At 31.0% G+C, this 15,402-nt stretch overlaps 3 protein-coding genes across 3 annotated transcripts in view; 1 reads left to right on the forward strand and 2 right to left on the reverse strand.

Annotated features, from left to right (window-relative positions):
- Positions 1–973, reverse strand: part of LOC115238306 (trypsin 3A1-like) — an 8,346-nt gene extending 7,373 nt beyond the window's left edge. Inside the window, exon 1 of the mRNA XM_029811998.1 lies at positions 881–973. Coding sequence (XP_029667858.1) covers positions 881–973 — 93 coding nt within the window. The remainder of the gene's footprint in view (positions 1–880) is intronic.
- Positions 974–1,305: 332 nt separating this feature from the next.
- The window catches only part of LOC115238302 (soluble guanylate cyclase 89Db-like), a 19,744-nt gene continuing 5,647 nt past the window's right edge, over positions 1,306–15,402 (reverse strand). The window contains exons 5-18 of the mRNA XM_029811993.1: positions 15,034–15,270; positions 14,685–14,887; positions 14,493–14,600; positions 14,112–14,280; positions 13,885–14,028; positions 13,472–13,625; positions 13,188–13,297; positions 12,734–12,823; positions 3,758–3,926; positions 3,361–3,520; positions 3,043–3,251; positions 2,499–2,704; positions 2,246–2,303; positions 1,306–1,973 (exon numbers count right to left, since the gene is read on the reverse strand). Coding sequence (XP_029667853.1) covers positions 1,834–1,973; positions 2,246–2,303; positions 2,499–2,704; positions 3,043–3,251; positions 3,361–3,520; positions 3,758–3,926; positions 12,734–12,823; positions 13,188–13,297; positions 13,472–13,625; positions 13,885–14,028; positions 14,112–14,280; positions 14,493–14,600; positions 14,685–14,887; positions 15,034–15,270 — 2,157 coding nt within the window. The 3' untranslated portion in view covers positions 1,306–1,833. The remainder of the gene's footprint in view (positions 1,974–2,245; positions 2,304–2,498; positions 2,705–3,042; positions 3,252–3,360; positions 3,521–3,757; positions 3,927–12,733; positions 12,824–13,187; positions 13,298–13,471; positions 13,626–13,884; positions 14,029–14,111; positions 14,281–14,492; positions 14,601–14,684; positions 14,888–15,033; positions 15,271–15,402) is intronic.
- LOC115238303 (coagulation factor X-like) lies at positions 8,184–11,715 on the forward strand. The gene is made up of 10 exons (XM_029811994.1): positions 8,184–8,252; positions 8,694–8,832; positions 9,065–9,227; positions 9,324–9,532; positions 9,754–9,974; positions 10,027–10,193; positions 10,290–10,498; positions 10,720–10,922; positions 11,039–11,093; positions 11,244–11,715. Exons 1-10 carry the CDS (start codon positions 8,184–8,186, stop codon positions 11,357–11,359), a joined length of 1,551 nt encoding a protein of 516 aa, XP_029667854.1. The 3' UTR covers positions 11,360–11,715.

Raw genomic sequence — 15,402 nt, forward strand, 5'->3', positions numbered from 1 at the left:
TATATTTTATCAAATGGCATAAATTTTTATAAACTCGCGGGACAATATTTGCTTTAATAATCTAATAAAAGCATACTAAAGCTTATAATTAAAGTTAAAAAATATATTTTTAAACCAAGAAATTGAAAGTGTTGTCTAATTAATTGATCCAATTTCAATGTTATAAAACCAACAAGTTTAATCTATAATCAACGTTTAATCAAAATATCTTCTATATATAAAAAGGCCAGCGGAAATTTTCGAGAAATTATCAAGTCCAGTGCGTATTGCGTATTTATTATACGACACGTGCATATGATTCACATTTACATAATAATTTTGCATGCAAAAGTAATTACGTTGCACTGCACTGAAGATACATTTATTTCAAAACAGTTTTCCATATTTATAAGACTCTGACGTACTAGGGCAATCCGTAATAAAGATACAGACGTTGACTATACATATCTGTACGCGCAATCTCGAGCAGAAGGTGTGACTGAGAATGAGATTCATCATTAAGTTATTGAATGTGCATGGCCAAAATGTTTTAATAAAAAAAGTGCGCGTTTTGTGCAACAAATTCAAAGATCGTACATTTTTTAAGCTTTATAAAGTATCTTACTCATTGCATATCTAGCTAATTATTTTATAAATTGAAATAAAAACTATAGTTTCCTCACAGATTTTTATATATATGTCGTAGCTAGATTACATAATCCATCGTTTTATAAAATGTCTAGGCATTTTATAAAGTGCGGCCACATTCTCAAATTATGGTTGAAAATGAAATATTTTACAATCTGGCTAAGAATTTTAATTTTTTTATAAAACGCTAACAAGCGACGCAACAATTTGTACATTGTTTTAAATTCTGGCTGGTTCATTTGAATGGCCATACTTTATAATAATAAATTTTCAAAAATTCCACTGTCAACATCAATGCATTTATCAACTCTTGTGAGAACATGGCGTGTTGCTCGTCTGAGTGCATCGTGATATTCCTTTATGCGGGCAATAGCATCCATTATGTGAGCAATTTGTTTCGTGTATCCACTCTTTTCCTGTACACTTTATTCTTTATCCAACTCCATAAATAAAAATTCAACGGGATTAAGTCTGGAGATCTTGATGGCCAGTTAAATGGCACTGTCACGACCAATCGATTAGGGAAAGTGGCATTGAGATGTCGTATCACAAGTCGGGTATGATAAAGTTGAGCTCCATCACGCTAATGAGCTAAATAAACATTATTGCAATTTATAATGTTTTTAGAAGAAAGGAAATAGAAAGAAAGATAGCAATAATTTTTGACAATTTTTTTATACAGTAGAGAACACATTTGATAATAAATTATTTATAATTCTGACAACTTTATATACAATATATTGAGTAAATAAGAACTATTTATGCTTTTTGTTATTATACATCTCTTGTTATTTAACAAGACATTTGTATTACAATATATAATATCGCAATATATAATATAAATATTTTATTATATACAATTTTTCTGGACTAGATATATGTAATATTATATATAAATAAATATATATTATACATTAATATAACGCAGATTTTTACAATATATATATAATTCTATAATAAAATAACTAGATATAATCTTTATATACGTTTGCAGTATATAATATGAATCTCGCGCGCGTTAAATATCAAACTAATTTGAAATATAAAAAGTATATTATATATTAATAGCCAATTATCACACAAATATTAACTTAGAAAGATGAAAATATTTTCCTCATAGGTTTATAATACTCAAATAAAAATAGCGTAATGCTAATTTGACATTTACTTTTCTTCTATGATAATTATAATATGTTATACCAAGTGTTAGTTTTGTTCTTGATGCAGTGGTGGACAAATGCACTCATCACCTAAGTTATCTTTAAGCCATTCAATATAGTTTGTTAACTTGGTGTATATTCCAGGAAAATTTGGCCTTGCACAACCACGACCCCATGAAACGATGCCTTTTGACACATAATGTATACAAAAATTAAAATGCAAATTGATATTAGACATATTCCTTAATAAATAGAATTCAGTTTATCTTGTATTAATACAAAGAGAGTGACAATTTTAATTTAATATATATTAATTATTCAGATTTTTAATATAAAAGTTTTTAAGTCAATAAAGAACATGGAATGCAGTTGTTATGTACAAAAAAAATTATATTTCAGTGCTAAAATTAAAGATTGCTAAATAAAATTAAAAATGTCCTGCTAGCATAAATACATACCTATTACTTCAAGTTGTCCATAAACTCCTTTGACATGTAATGGTCCTCCGCTATCTCCCTTTAAGTAAACATAAAAATATAAATAAAAGTATATTGTATGTGTATATGTGCGCGCGCAAAGAAATAAAAAAAAATAAAGATAACTCGTTCTATGTTTTAAAAAAATCGATGCGATACTATATAAATATTATATACTTTTATTATATGTACATATATATAACGCATTTCTCTTGTTCTTTTTTTTCTTACTTACAAAACAGGCGTCGCGTTCTCCATCGAGGTAACCAGAACAGAACATATTTTCGGTGATGCGGTTTTTCGCATATCCGGCTTGATCGCATTCCTCTTTTGACAAGATCGGTAAATTGACTTTTCGCAGGTCGTTACTTACTGGTTTGTTTTCCCCCGTTCGACCCCATCCAACTACAGTGGCAATCGCTCCCGTATAATCGATAGTTCCTATAATTTCGTATAAATTTATTATTTTTAATTGATATTACTGTCACTTGCATCAAATTCTAGGCAGAGATTCTAATTTTCGCTTTAGTTGTTATCTAAATTTTTGAGTATTAAATTTGAACTTAGAATGTATTTAAACATAAAAAATAAATGCAAAATGCAAAATATTTTATAAAGTTGATGTAATAATTAATGTAACGTTACTTACAATACATTTTAATTTTATACACGAAAAATGATGGAATAGTTGTCATAATCAATTTATAGTATAATTTAAAAGAATGGCAAATTCTTTTGAAACTTATGTACATATTTTACTAATATCGGAAATAGCTTACTGTCTTCAGGTAAACATGCTGTTCGCACGACATCATTTATAGATACAGGCTGATCCATTTCTATGATAGCAATATCATTATTAAAAGAAGCAGAAGCACGATAGTTTTCGTGAATGGTTGCCGATTTAATATGTCGAACTATAGCGTTGCTGCTTATCGAAGGACGTTCGCTATCCACTAAGACAAGTTTGATAGTTTTAATATCAAATCTGAAAAAAAATTATGTTGATTATATAATGGTGTAATTTTAAAATTAAGAAAATAATTTAAGAATATATGTAATTATCTAGGATTATATTATAATTGACTGATACATACCCTTGCAAACAATGCGCTGCTGTCAAAATATGCTTACGTGATATTACACTTCCGGCACAGTAAAAGGTTCCTTTCTTAGTCATACTAACAAGCCAGGGATAGTCGTAAATACTTGTCACGTTGCCGCCAACAATCCGTCTCTTTCTTCCAAGCCCGCAGGCTGAAATATATTAATATAATAATCCGCTTTAATAAATAATTAATTAATAATTAATAAATAATAATGAAACATTCGGATAATCATTTATTTGATTAGTTGCTTAATTACGTGTTTTCTAATTACTTCACTATTATATATTATTAAGAAAAATTATTCTTTTATATGCGTGTGTACATAAATTTTTATATGATCAAATATATGTCGATCAGAGACATTATCTCAAATGTTTTCACTTACTGCAGTCTTTGCAGACGTTCGGCTTTTTGGAAGAGGATGTGGGTGCAGGATCGAAATCTATATACGATACTTCATCTATTGCCGGACGATCAGCAATCTCTGCATTCGTGATATTGTAGTGCACTTGAGCGTTTGAGGCAGGAAAATTCCGTCTATTATCCTGCAATGCCTGCAAAAGAGATACATGAATGACTAGATTCCTCTACGTTACCAATTCTACTTGCCTTCAAATTTTAAAATTACGAAAGTGTAAATATGTTTTTATTAAAATTTCATTATGAAGAAATAATTATTTTTCAATAATTATAAAATATTTTTTATGCAATATTTACAGACTGGTTACTCTTGCGCAAATCATAAAGAATAGAAAAATAAAATTTAAAAAAACTTCAAAAAATCTGTATTATTAATGAATTAGTGGATTTGATAATTCGCGAATGTTCGAATAAAGTTCGAGGGACACTTAGTACAATCACAAAACAATATGGAAATAATAGAATAAAAATTAATTTAATTATATGTTGATATTTTAAAATTTATTTATAGTATTACTGTGCGTTTAACGATTCAAATGTGAATTTAAGCGGATGAAAACAGAATACTCTACTGCTATCAATGCAACGTACTACTAATACTACTACTGCTACTACTACTACTAGCATCTTTTAGTAAACATAACACATTCATATAATGGTTATTTAACTTACCTCGTGAGGCAACGCGTAGACGCAACAGCTCAGGCATAGAGAGAGCGCGAACATGTATTCCATTCTTGCATAGCCGTCCATGCCGTGCTCGTGCGGTTTCCGGTAATTGATGGGTGCCAGCCGATCTTGTTTTTTATGCAAGATTCTGGCCCGCGCACGTGCTTACAACCGTGGCGTGAAAAGTCTAAAGGTATTCCGGCCGTTTTGCCGTTTTATAGTAAATTATAACTAATGAAGGAGAACCCACAAGAGCTGCGCGTGTATCTCGGTGGGGATCGTCAACCTTGAGTGGTGCGTTTGCATTGGCAGATGTTGCATGTGACAGCCTTTAAATCACCCGGTCGGTGTAAGCGTCCGTCGTCTCTCACCTGCACAGGTACAGCTGGTACAGACACAATGAGAATTCGCACGCGCGTATAGGTACGCACGAGCGCGACGGTGTATGGCGCAATCGACCCATCGACCACCACGGATCCGTCCAATGTCAACCCGGTCCACCTCCTCTCACGGCGACCCTTCTTTTCAGGGATCCATCGAGACTGGATCAATGTCAATTTCGTCAGCGGACGAACATTACCGCGCCTCGCGGCCGTCACGGTTCATTGTCGTGGCATGACGACGACGACGATGATGACGACGACGACAACAAAGACGACAATAATAATGATGATGTTGATGATAGCCATGGGCTGCTGTCGTTGATAGCTCATGCGAGCGAGACAACTAATTGCAGGGATTTCACTCGGCGCACTTTACACCTCACGCGAGGTGTCGCCGCGTGAATCTCATTTTTATCGTTGAATTCCGTAAGACGCTTTCTTCCAATACGCGTTTACAAGGTTACATTCTTCCTGAAGAAAGTGATTTGTTTTGAGCTTTTTACGCGAAAGATCGAACGCATTATACAATGTTGGGACCATCTTTTTAATACGACCTGCGCGCGATAATGAGTTTAACAATTATCATGTATATTAAAAAAATATAATTAAAAAAATCACAAAAAACTTCTGTCTAATTTACGTGTCATAGGCTTATAAATTGATACAATTTTACACACACACACACGCACACATACACACAACGTATTTTGAATTAATTTTAATTAATCATATCGCGAGACCATGAAAGTAGGATGCTGTTGCAATTTTAATTAGGTCAATGTAATAGTGATTTATAATTGATCATATTAAATTAGAACAAAGCCGTAACGAAAGGAAACGAAATTATCTCGGGTCGTTAACTTGCTGCAGTCATAAAGATGCGATGAGGCTGCGAGTTAATAGAACGTTTGATTTTACCAAGGTTCTTCGATTATGTAATGGAAGAAAACGCATTAGAAGGGCTCGCGCAACAAATATTCGCGATATTTGGCACGAAAGACACCGTAAGAAAGCATTCAATTAAAAATGTCGCAATTTTTTCAGCCCATAATTTTGAATTTGTTCCGCATCATTTGATGCTTGCAGTCGCGCATTCATCAACACGGACAAAAACACATCGTCTTGCAACTTATTAACCTACAGATGATTTTACTTTCACTGCGAATTTATGCACCTTCCTTCTCCTCTCTTCTCCCTTTGGCGTGTAATTTTCATCCGACGTCAAAATTGCAGCATCTTGAGACAGAAATGCGAAAGTGTTCCTCTCGAAACACTCACCATGAAAGTCTCAGATGAGACAAACAATTTAAAGTTTGCGTTTAATTTGTTACGGCGGATTTTTAAAGATTACATATATATATATATTTTCGAATTTTTCTTGAATTTCTTTTATTTTGAAGGCTGATATAGCAAGTATATATACACGTTTTATGCAATATCTTTTGAATTAATTTTAATTAAATACATACATAAAACGTTATATTTTACTATAACACTATTACTTATTTTTTGTACGATTGTTTAATTGATTAATTGATTTGGTATAATTATAAAGTATTTTCTGTTTTCATTATATATTAATGGTCCTTGTACATTTTTTAATTCTTGTAATCTTAAATTTCGTTTGAGAATTAAGTGTAATCGTCTTCAGTATTATCTCTGACAACAAATTTGTAATGTGAACAGATTACATCGCGAATACAATCTGACCCTGAAGATACGTGAAAAATAAAGCAAGGCTTCTGATAAAGTTAGACGCACATCGAGACAATAAGGTAATGCGCGTCTCGCCCGCATGAGGGTCGCGTTACCTATATACCTTGACCCACTGTTACAAGTTACAGGTGATGTATAATATCTTGCCCTGCCGCATCTTATCTCGTTTGTTCAGCTCTAATCAAAGTTACGATAAGCCGGGTCAGATGGAAAGATACTGACAAAAGCAAGGGCGAGGATCTATTAAAGAATTTATGACATATCACTTGAGATATGTCATATATATATTATCATGTATATATAATGTGACATTGTTACGCAATTTTAATAGAAATTTGTATTAGTTTACTCTTTCTCTCTTTCTTTTTTCCTCTCTTTTAAATTAACTAAATGCTTTATCATCGCGATCATTCATCTTTTAAGTACACGGAAACTTTAAAGATATGTAACGCATGGCACATTCAATATTTACACAATAATATACATTTAGAGAGACTGTGTACATGCACTAATTTAATAGTTTTTTTTCTTAGAAACTGTTTTCTAAATATTATCTTAATCTTAATTATCTTAATTTAATTATTTTATTTATTTTAGAGCTATAAACGTTCACATATTAATCCTATAGCAGATTTCTTTTTCGGTATTTACAAGGAATCTAAAATAAAATAATATACCTGAATAACTCGTAAACAGTAGGTGTTAGAAAATAATTGTTTAAATAAAAGTTGTGGGATACATAGAAGGCAAGCTGGCTATGATATCATCATCCCATCACTTAATTTTCGGCATATTTTTATTAAAAAAATTATGATAATTTCATTGAAAAAATTGAATTGGATAGATGTACGTCGAAATATGAAGTGATGAGGTAGTAATGACATTATACCCAGCTTGCCCCCTATATAACTTATATTTGAACCATAAATTTTATTATCCATAACTTTTATTTGAATAATTATTTCCTAACACCTACTGTTTACGAGTTATTCAAGTGTATTATTTTGCTTTATTTTTTGGACATCCTGTATATACTAAATTAGCAAATAATGTATTTGTTTTATATTTAAAAAAACAAAATTTTTCTTGGTAAATAAGAAAATATTTTTCATAAATTTTTGAAATTATTTATTATTCGATAAGGATAATGAAAAGTGTTAAGAAAATATTCAATGCGAAATAACATGTTCTTTATAACATTTGCTCAAGCTTTTGGCGAGCCGTACTTTTCAATAAATTTCTTTTAACTAGAACACATTTATCTTTGCTCTCTTATACTGTTCTTAAAAGAGAAATCATGAGAGAAAGAGAAAAAGGAATCAGCTGAGCAAGATATGCCATAGATTTAGCGAATCGGTAGGTTTAACAGATCTGTTATGTGTTTACGACATTTGTTCACGGTGAATTTACATATCGCTAGCCTAAATTTTCACTTCTGCTACCGGCTTGTCCACTATTCCGTATAAATGAAGACGTGACACCGAATCGAAGACTTGTGTGAAAGTATATGCCGCCTCGGCAGGAAGTATTGTGGAACAGATCAGTTCAACACTTCTTCTCGCAGTGCTCAAAGGAAATAACACAGTAATACTGTTAGTGTTATATTTTAAAGTGCAAGAAACAATGTTGTTTCGATTTATGTTGTTATTAACATTTGCCGTAATTGCGACAACAGCCACCGTTGACAATGAGGTATCGTTGAAATGTGTTAATAATGTGGTGTTTTTTTGCATATTTATGGACAAATAATGGACATTTTTTGAATCAACTTATGGGAAAATACAATATAAAAAAGTGTATTTAAAAATGAAATATAGAATACAAAATTTTTTATATTTTCCAGATTTACCACATTTTTTTTTGAATTTTTTAATTTGAAATGAATTGTTCTTTAACAAAGATTTTATATTACGTAAAGGAATATACATATATTTAATTTTCTTAAACTTAATTTATGCGCACGCAAAAAGTTTCATTGTTCAACAGTTGTGTAAAAATATCAGTTTTATTAAAGATACCATAGATGATAATTCTCGTATTAAAATTACAAGATTTTTTTATATAATGTATTTTAGTTTATATAATAAAAATATTTTAATAAAAAAATGTATATTTTTTAAATAACGGTCACAGACTTTACGCGCGGAAGAGCAAAACTCGAATAGCACAAGTGGAATCAATAATGAGAAAGGATTCTGGGAATGGTTGGCAGATGTAGTGGCGCCGAAACCAACAGTTCCTCCTCCACAACCAGAAAAATGTTTAAAATGCGGTACGTTTTTAATATAATTTGAGTCTATTTTTATAATTATAAAATATAATATATAAAAAAAAGACTTGCAAAATAATATTAATAATCACGCATTTGTATAAATATTAAAAAAAAATATATTTATTTTAATTGCAAATTTTTTTTATTATTGAAGAAAAAAAAACAGTGTTCATGAAGTACGACAAAAAGATAGAAAAAGTGAGAGTAAAATATATTAATTCTTAATTTATAGTTTGCGGTTTGACGAACAAACATAATCGTATTGTCGGAGGCGTCGAAACACTCGTCAATCAGTATCCTTGGATGGCTTTATTGATGTATAGGGGACAATTTTATTGCGGTGGTACAGTCATAAATTCACGATACGTGTTGACAGCAGCTCATTGCATTGACAGGTAATGTATTAATTCACGTCGGTTTCTAATCGTTATTAAATGTATCTGTGCAAAATATGTATAATCAATTATCGATCGAATTCTTTTTCATAACAGATTCGATGAAAGTAAACTGACTGTCCGAATATTGGAGCATAATAGAAATTCGACTAGTGAAAGCACAACACAGAATTTTAAAGTGGAAAAGGCGTTCAAACACAGTGGTTACTCGACTATTAATTATGATAACGATATTGCACTCATTAAGCTAAGGGAACCTATCAAGTTCCAGGGTCCGATGCGACCTGCTTGTCTTCCGGAACAAGGTAATTTTTATAAGTGAAAGAGAGAAGTTGGTTTTATCAAAAAATAATTTATAATATTTCTCAATCATGTCAAATATATCATATAATTGTTGGATCTTGAAAATATTACAAATTTGCATAAAATTAATATTAAACAAACCGAGGAAGATAGAGATGAAATGATATAATTGCTAATATAAATTTATTATATGATAAATTATGCATTGTTCATCTGTTTTCAGGGAAAACCTTTGCTGGTGAAAAAGGTATAGTGACCGGATGGGGCGCTATCAATGAAGGTGGATCGGTATCAAACACTTTGCAAGAAGTTGTTGTTCCCATTCTTTCAAACGCGGAATGTCGCGCTACGAAATATCCATCGCGTAAAATAACAGATAATATGTTGTGTGCGGGTTACAAACAGGGTGGCAAAGATTCCTGCCAAGTAAACAGTGTTCATGAAGTACGACAAAAAGATAGAAAAAGTGAGAGTAAAATATATTAATTCTTAATTTATAGTTTGCGGTTTGACGAACAAACATAATCGTATTGTCGGAGGCGTCGAAACACTCGTCAATCAGTATCCTTGGATGGCTTTATTGATGTATAGGGGACAATTTTATTGCGGTGGTACAGTCATAAATTCACGATACGTGTTGACAGCAGCTCATTGCATTGACAGGTAATGTATTAATTCACGTCGGTTTCTAATCGTTATTAAATGTATCTGTGCAAAATATGTATAATCAATTATCGATCGAATTCTTTTTCATAACAGATTCGATGAAAGTAAACTGACTGTCCGAATATTGGAGCATAATAGAAATTCGACTAGTGAAAGCACAACACAGAATTTTAAAGTGGAAAAGGCGTTCAAACACAGTGGTTACTCGACTATTAATTATGATAACGATATTGCACTCATTAAGCTAAGGGAACCTATCAAGTTCCAGGGTCCGATGCGACCTGCTTGTCTTCCGGAACAAGGTAATTTTTATAAGTGAAAGAGAGAAGTTGGTTTTATCAAAAAATAATTTATAATATTTCTCAATCATGTCAAATATATCATATAATTGTTGGATCTTGAAAATATTACAAATTTGCATAAAATTAATATTAAACAAACCGAGGAAGATAGAGATGAAATGATATAATTGCTAATATAAATTTATTATATGATAAATTATGCATTGTTCATCTGTTTTCAGGGAAAACCTTTGCTGGTGAAAAAGGTATAGTGACCGGATGGGGCGCTATCAATGAAGGTGGATCGGTATCAAACACTTTGCAAGAAGTTGTTGTTCCCATTCTTTCAAACGCGGAATGTCGCGCTACGAAATATCCATCGCGTAAAATAACAGATAATATGTTGTGTGCGGGTTACAAACAGGGTGGCAAAGATTCCTGCCAAGTAAGCAAAAAGTCATGCTGGACTTCTATTTTGTTTTCTACTAACACGTTACATATATATATTAAAAAAAAAAATAATAATGATAAATAATAATGTAAAAATTTTTATATTATTAGGGAGACAGCGGTGGTCCGTTGCACGTAGAAAAAGATGGTATTTGCCACGTAGCCGGTAAGTTCAACTTCAAATTGCGTTAGTTATCTAATCTAGATGTGTGATACTCAAGAAATAGTTAGATGCAAGAAAACTTTTGTTAAAGATTGGAATACTTTTACGCAAAACAAGTAAACAAGTTCAAGTAAAAATTCTTTAATTTTGCAGGAATTGTGTCTTGGGGAGAAGGATGTGCGCAACCCGAATACCCCGGCGTTTACTGTCGCGTGAATCGATATGTCACATGGATTGCACACAACACGAGGGATGGTTGTTATTGTTGATATGCAACAATTAATATAGACTGCTATATTTATTTCAGTTAATTTTATATTTATTTGATAATGATGAGAAATACTCAAGCCATGGAAACAGTGAAGCGCACAATGAAACGCGTACAGTTAACTATTTTTACTAACTATCAACATCTTAGAGAGTGTAATTCAATTGAAAATTGGATAAATTGTTAGTAAATTTTTATATTAAAACGATTGAATCACATGTGAAACAATACATTTTTATACTGACCGATTATAACATCTATATCATTATTAGCAACATTCGTGGTTTGTGTAATGCGTTCATGCTATTAAAATTGAAAAGTTTAAAATTGCATTAAAATTTATTGTATCGTAAGGTAATATAATTATTTAATTTATGTTTATTAATTTTTTACCATATATTTGTAAATGTAATATTGTTATTGTTAATTAAAAGTTAATTTAATATTTTACAATTGCATTGAAAAATTATACATAATGCGTGATTCTATAACATCTTACATTAGGTACATGAATATACACATGGTAATTAAAAATTAAGGCACGCGCGTGCTCCTCTTCACGTTGATCAATACTCATAATAAGTACATTGAGAAAGAAAGTCACAAGACTTTCTCTGTTTCTTTCAATCAAACGATTTCGTATTTCAGTGAAAACTCACGTACACTATTTGTAACTCGACTTACATTGTATGGTGAGGACAGATGGCAATATAAAATGTGCATTTTGTTATATTGACAAGAAATAAATCGTTTTCTATGGAATATTTAAACGAATGTTTCTATTGCACACGATATCAAGATTTGAATATATTAAAGAGTAAATAGATAAAAGCTCGTTTTTTTACATAGGACACACACATCTTTTTTATATAGAAATTATATATTATACGGATTTTACTTATTTAAACATCAAATTCTTATATACTAGTAACTAAAAGACCTTCGACTACTGCGTTTTCATCATCTGACGAGATAATTTCTTGTTTTGTTTCATTATTTACTGCTGGTTGCAACCAATATGTTTCCATATCTCCTTTTCCCTTCACGTAATAAATAATATATTCATTATTATAACGAATATATTCATTATTATATATATATGTCGAGGGCTTCATCACAGAGAGGCGTAAGCCCAAAATCGCGAGAAGAAAACGTTTTAAAATTTGAATTTTATACATAGAAATTTCTATAAAAAAAAAAGAATTGAATAAGAAGGCAGTAGGAGAGAAAATACAGGCATATTTCTAGATTTACAAAATATTAATTCCTGATTTTGATATTGTAACTTGGTATTGAAATTGGAGATATGCCTCTCTTATGAAATTCTCGACACAACATTATTAATTATTATGCAAAAAACTTTTATAATACAAACCTTTACCCATACAACGCCACGTGATTCGGTGCGATAACGATCTTTAGGTAACAAAGCTTTGGTACTAGAAGAAATGTGCACCTTTCCCGGCTGTCATATACAATGCAATTAAATAGTGTAGAGAATCTGAGAAGAACTCAAATAGAAAGAATAATAAAAAGATAAAAAAAGTTTTTGAATATATATAATTTATGTGATATAAGAACGCACAAGGCAAACTGATACGATAAATATGAGATTTATATAACATGTAATATATTATTTATTATGTATCGATGAATTTTTGAACTGTAATTTGTATTTTTTTTTAATATCATGCAAATTTGAGTTAAAAAAATTGTTTATCTATTAAATTTGTTCTCTGTTATGTACATGGTTATTCTATTAAATTATATATTTTTTAAAATATGTATTATATTATATAATTACAAGAAAATAAAGAAAACTATGTTACCAGACTGGTGGTCTGCATTCTGGAAGCTGTATTAACAGTATCCCCAAAGAAACAATATCTCGGCAACTTGATGCCAACCACACCGGCCACCGCTGGCCCGGAATGAATTCCTGAAAAAATTCTATTATCTCTATTTGTTTTAATATATGTATATCGGTGATTTTATTATTATTCTTCACAAAGATAAAATTTTATAAACGTTAGATAAACAAAGTCATGTCTCAAGAGACACAAGAGAATATCGTATTCAAAAGTCAAACAATTGTGTATGTGTTAGATGTTACCTATGCGGATTCGTATGTCCAATCCAGAGGGTAATTCGAGAGATCGAACATGCTCGATAAGTTGTAGAGAAACGTCAGCGATATTTTGTGCATGGTTTTCGTTTCTATCCGGTGCCCCGCTAGCTGCCATGTACACACGACCAACGGTCTCCACCTATCGTAAACAGTAAATACAACATATTTTGTATTTTATTAATATGTCTTTCTTTTCTCGTTGTTACATTGTTATAATTGTAATTCACATTGACTAAATTCAGATAAGCAACTCGAGCACAGGAAATGTTTTAATATTACTATCTGATCGGATTAAAATTCTATAAGTACTGCATCATATAATTAGTCAAATTTTATCTCTAATAATATTCTAATAATATAATATCTAGCAAGTCCAATAAAATATATAATTATCTTACTTTGTAAACATTAAATTGATCCATTAGCGTATCGAAACAGGAAAAAACAGCATTCATAGATAAGACAATATCCATTGCTCCCTCGATGGTTGAATAATCGAAGTCGCATAATTCGCAGAAAAGGACTGTTATTGATTCAAATGACTAAAAATAAAGTATTATTAAATATTTCTTGTCAGACAAGATCGAGAAGAGGGCCGAAACATTTAAAAAATCTGTTTCCATACTTCACAAGTGCTCAACGGACTTGCTCCGGCTCGTAATCGGTCTGCCACCGTTTGCGGAATCATAGAATATAAAAGCTCGTCGCTCTTATTTTTCCATCGATCCAGTAGCACATAGCTATTCTCTAGTTCGGTTGATCTTTGTTCTGCCCTCTCAAACATCATTTCCAATCTCCACAAGTATAAAGATACAGATTATTAACAAAAAATTGAACATAAAATATAATTATATAAGATGGCACATGAAATGTTTAACAAATATATATGGCACAATTAAACATACAATAAAAAAATATAATAATAATAAAAAAATTTATTTCTTTACGTAAAATGTATTTAATTTCTTATTAGAATATTGTTTCTAATAAATTTGATAAAACATACCTTCCACAATGTTGCCATCCTGCTAATACCAGTTCTTTGCTCATACCGTGAGGATTCAGATCGTTTAAATATAAACTCATATTAAGAAGTTCGTCTAAATTGTTAATTCTATTACAGGAGAACAGTCGCGATTATTACAGATCTGTTATCCTATGGAAAATATGATTATAATGATACTGTGAGAAAACTTACAAAGGACTACAGAGAAATATAATCGCTTTAATATCCTCGATGTATCTCATTTGGCCCTTCAACAAGATACTTCTCGCACCTTGACTTCCACGCCTATCTAAACCACTACTTGTGCTCGGTGTACTGTCTGAATTTATTGAGGAGTGATGATCATTCGCTCTAATGAGTTCTAATTCGAACATCACTGAATGTAAGTACATTATCTAAAAATATAAATTTTATAAATATATATATTTTGTGTTGCAAGTTATATGTTCTATGTGTGTGTATATTGTATGTCTGAAAATATCTTAGAAAATTAATTATTGCATCTTTCAAAATACATCTGTGTTTTGTGAGTATTACTTACGTTTCCCCATGTAAACGAAATTCCCTTGGGTCTTCTTAATTTAAATATTTCTGTAACATGCTTATTTAAAATGGACGTAGTACCACCCCAGGCTTGGAGCAGTTTATCACCTGCTCCTAAAATTCTTATATCCTTATTCATTACGACGCCGAATGGAAAAAGGCGTAAGAGAAACGTGCAGGAAACAGGCGACAATTCACGGTTTAATGTAGCTTTTATTCTGTTGTTCTTCGTGATCTAATAATTTTAAGTGTAATGCAAATTATAAGTTAAATGTTAAATTTATTTCAAACATAGTTTAATAAAATTTTAATTACTTAGTAAATATGGGTATAGTTGTAAAGAGGCTAGATAATGCTATAATATATA

Source organism: Formica exsecta, unplaced genomic scaffold (genome assembly GCF_003651465.1).
Source record: "Formica exsecta isolate Colony F162 unplaced genomic scaffold, ASM365146v1 scaffold332, whole genome shotgun sequence".
NCBI lineage: Eukaryota > Metazoa > Arthropoda > Insecta > Hymenoptera > Formicidae > Formica > Formica exsecta.

Bases quoted from the DNA above. Each gene is read 5' to 3' on its own strand.
- LOC115238303 (XM_029811994.1), top strand. From the start codon at position 8,184: ATGTTGTTTCGATTTATGTTGTTATTAACATTTGCCGTAATTGCGACA. The intron at 8,833-9,064 runs GTACGTTTTTAA...CTTAATTTATAG, and splicing joins AGAAAAATGTTTAAAATGCG to TTTGCGGTTTGACGAACAAA. The intron at 9,975-10,026 runs GTACGACAAAAA...AATTCTTAATTT, and splicing joins AAGTAAACAGTGTTCATGAA to ATAGTTTGCGGTTTGACGAA.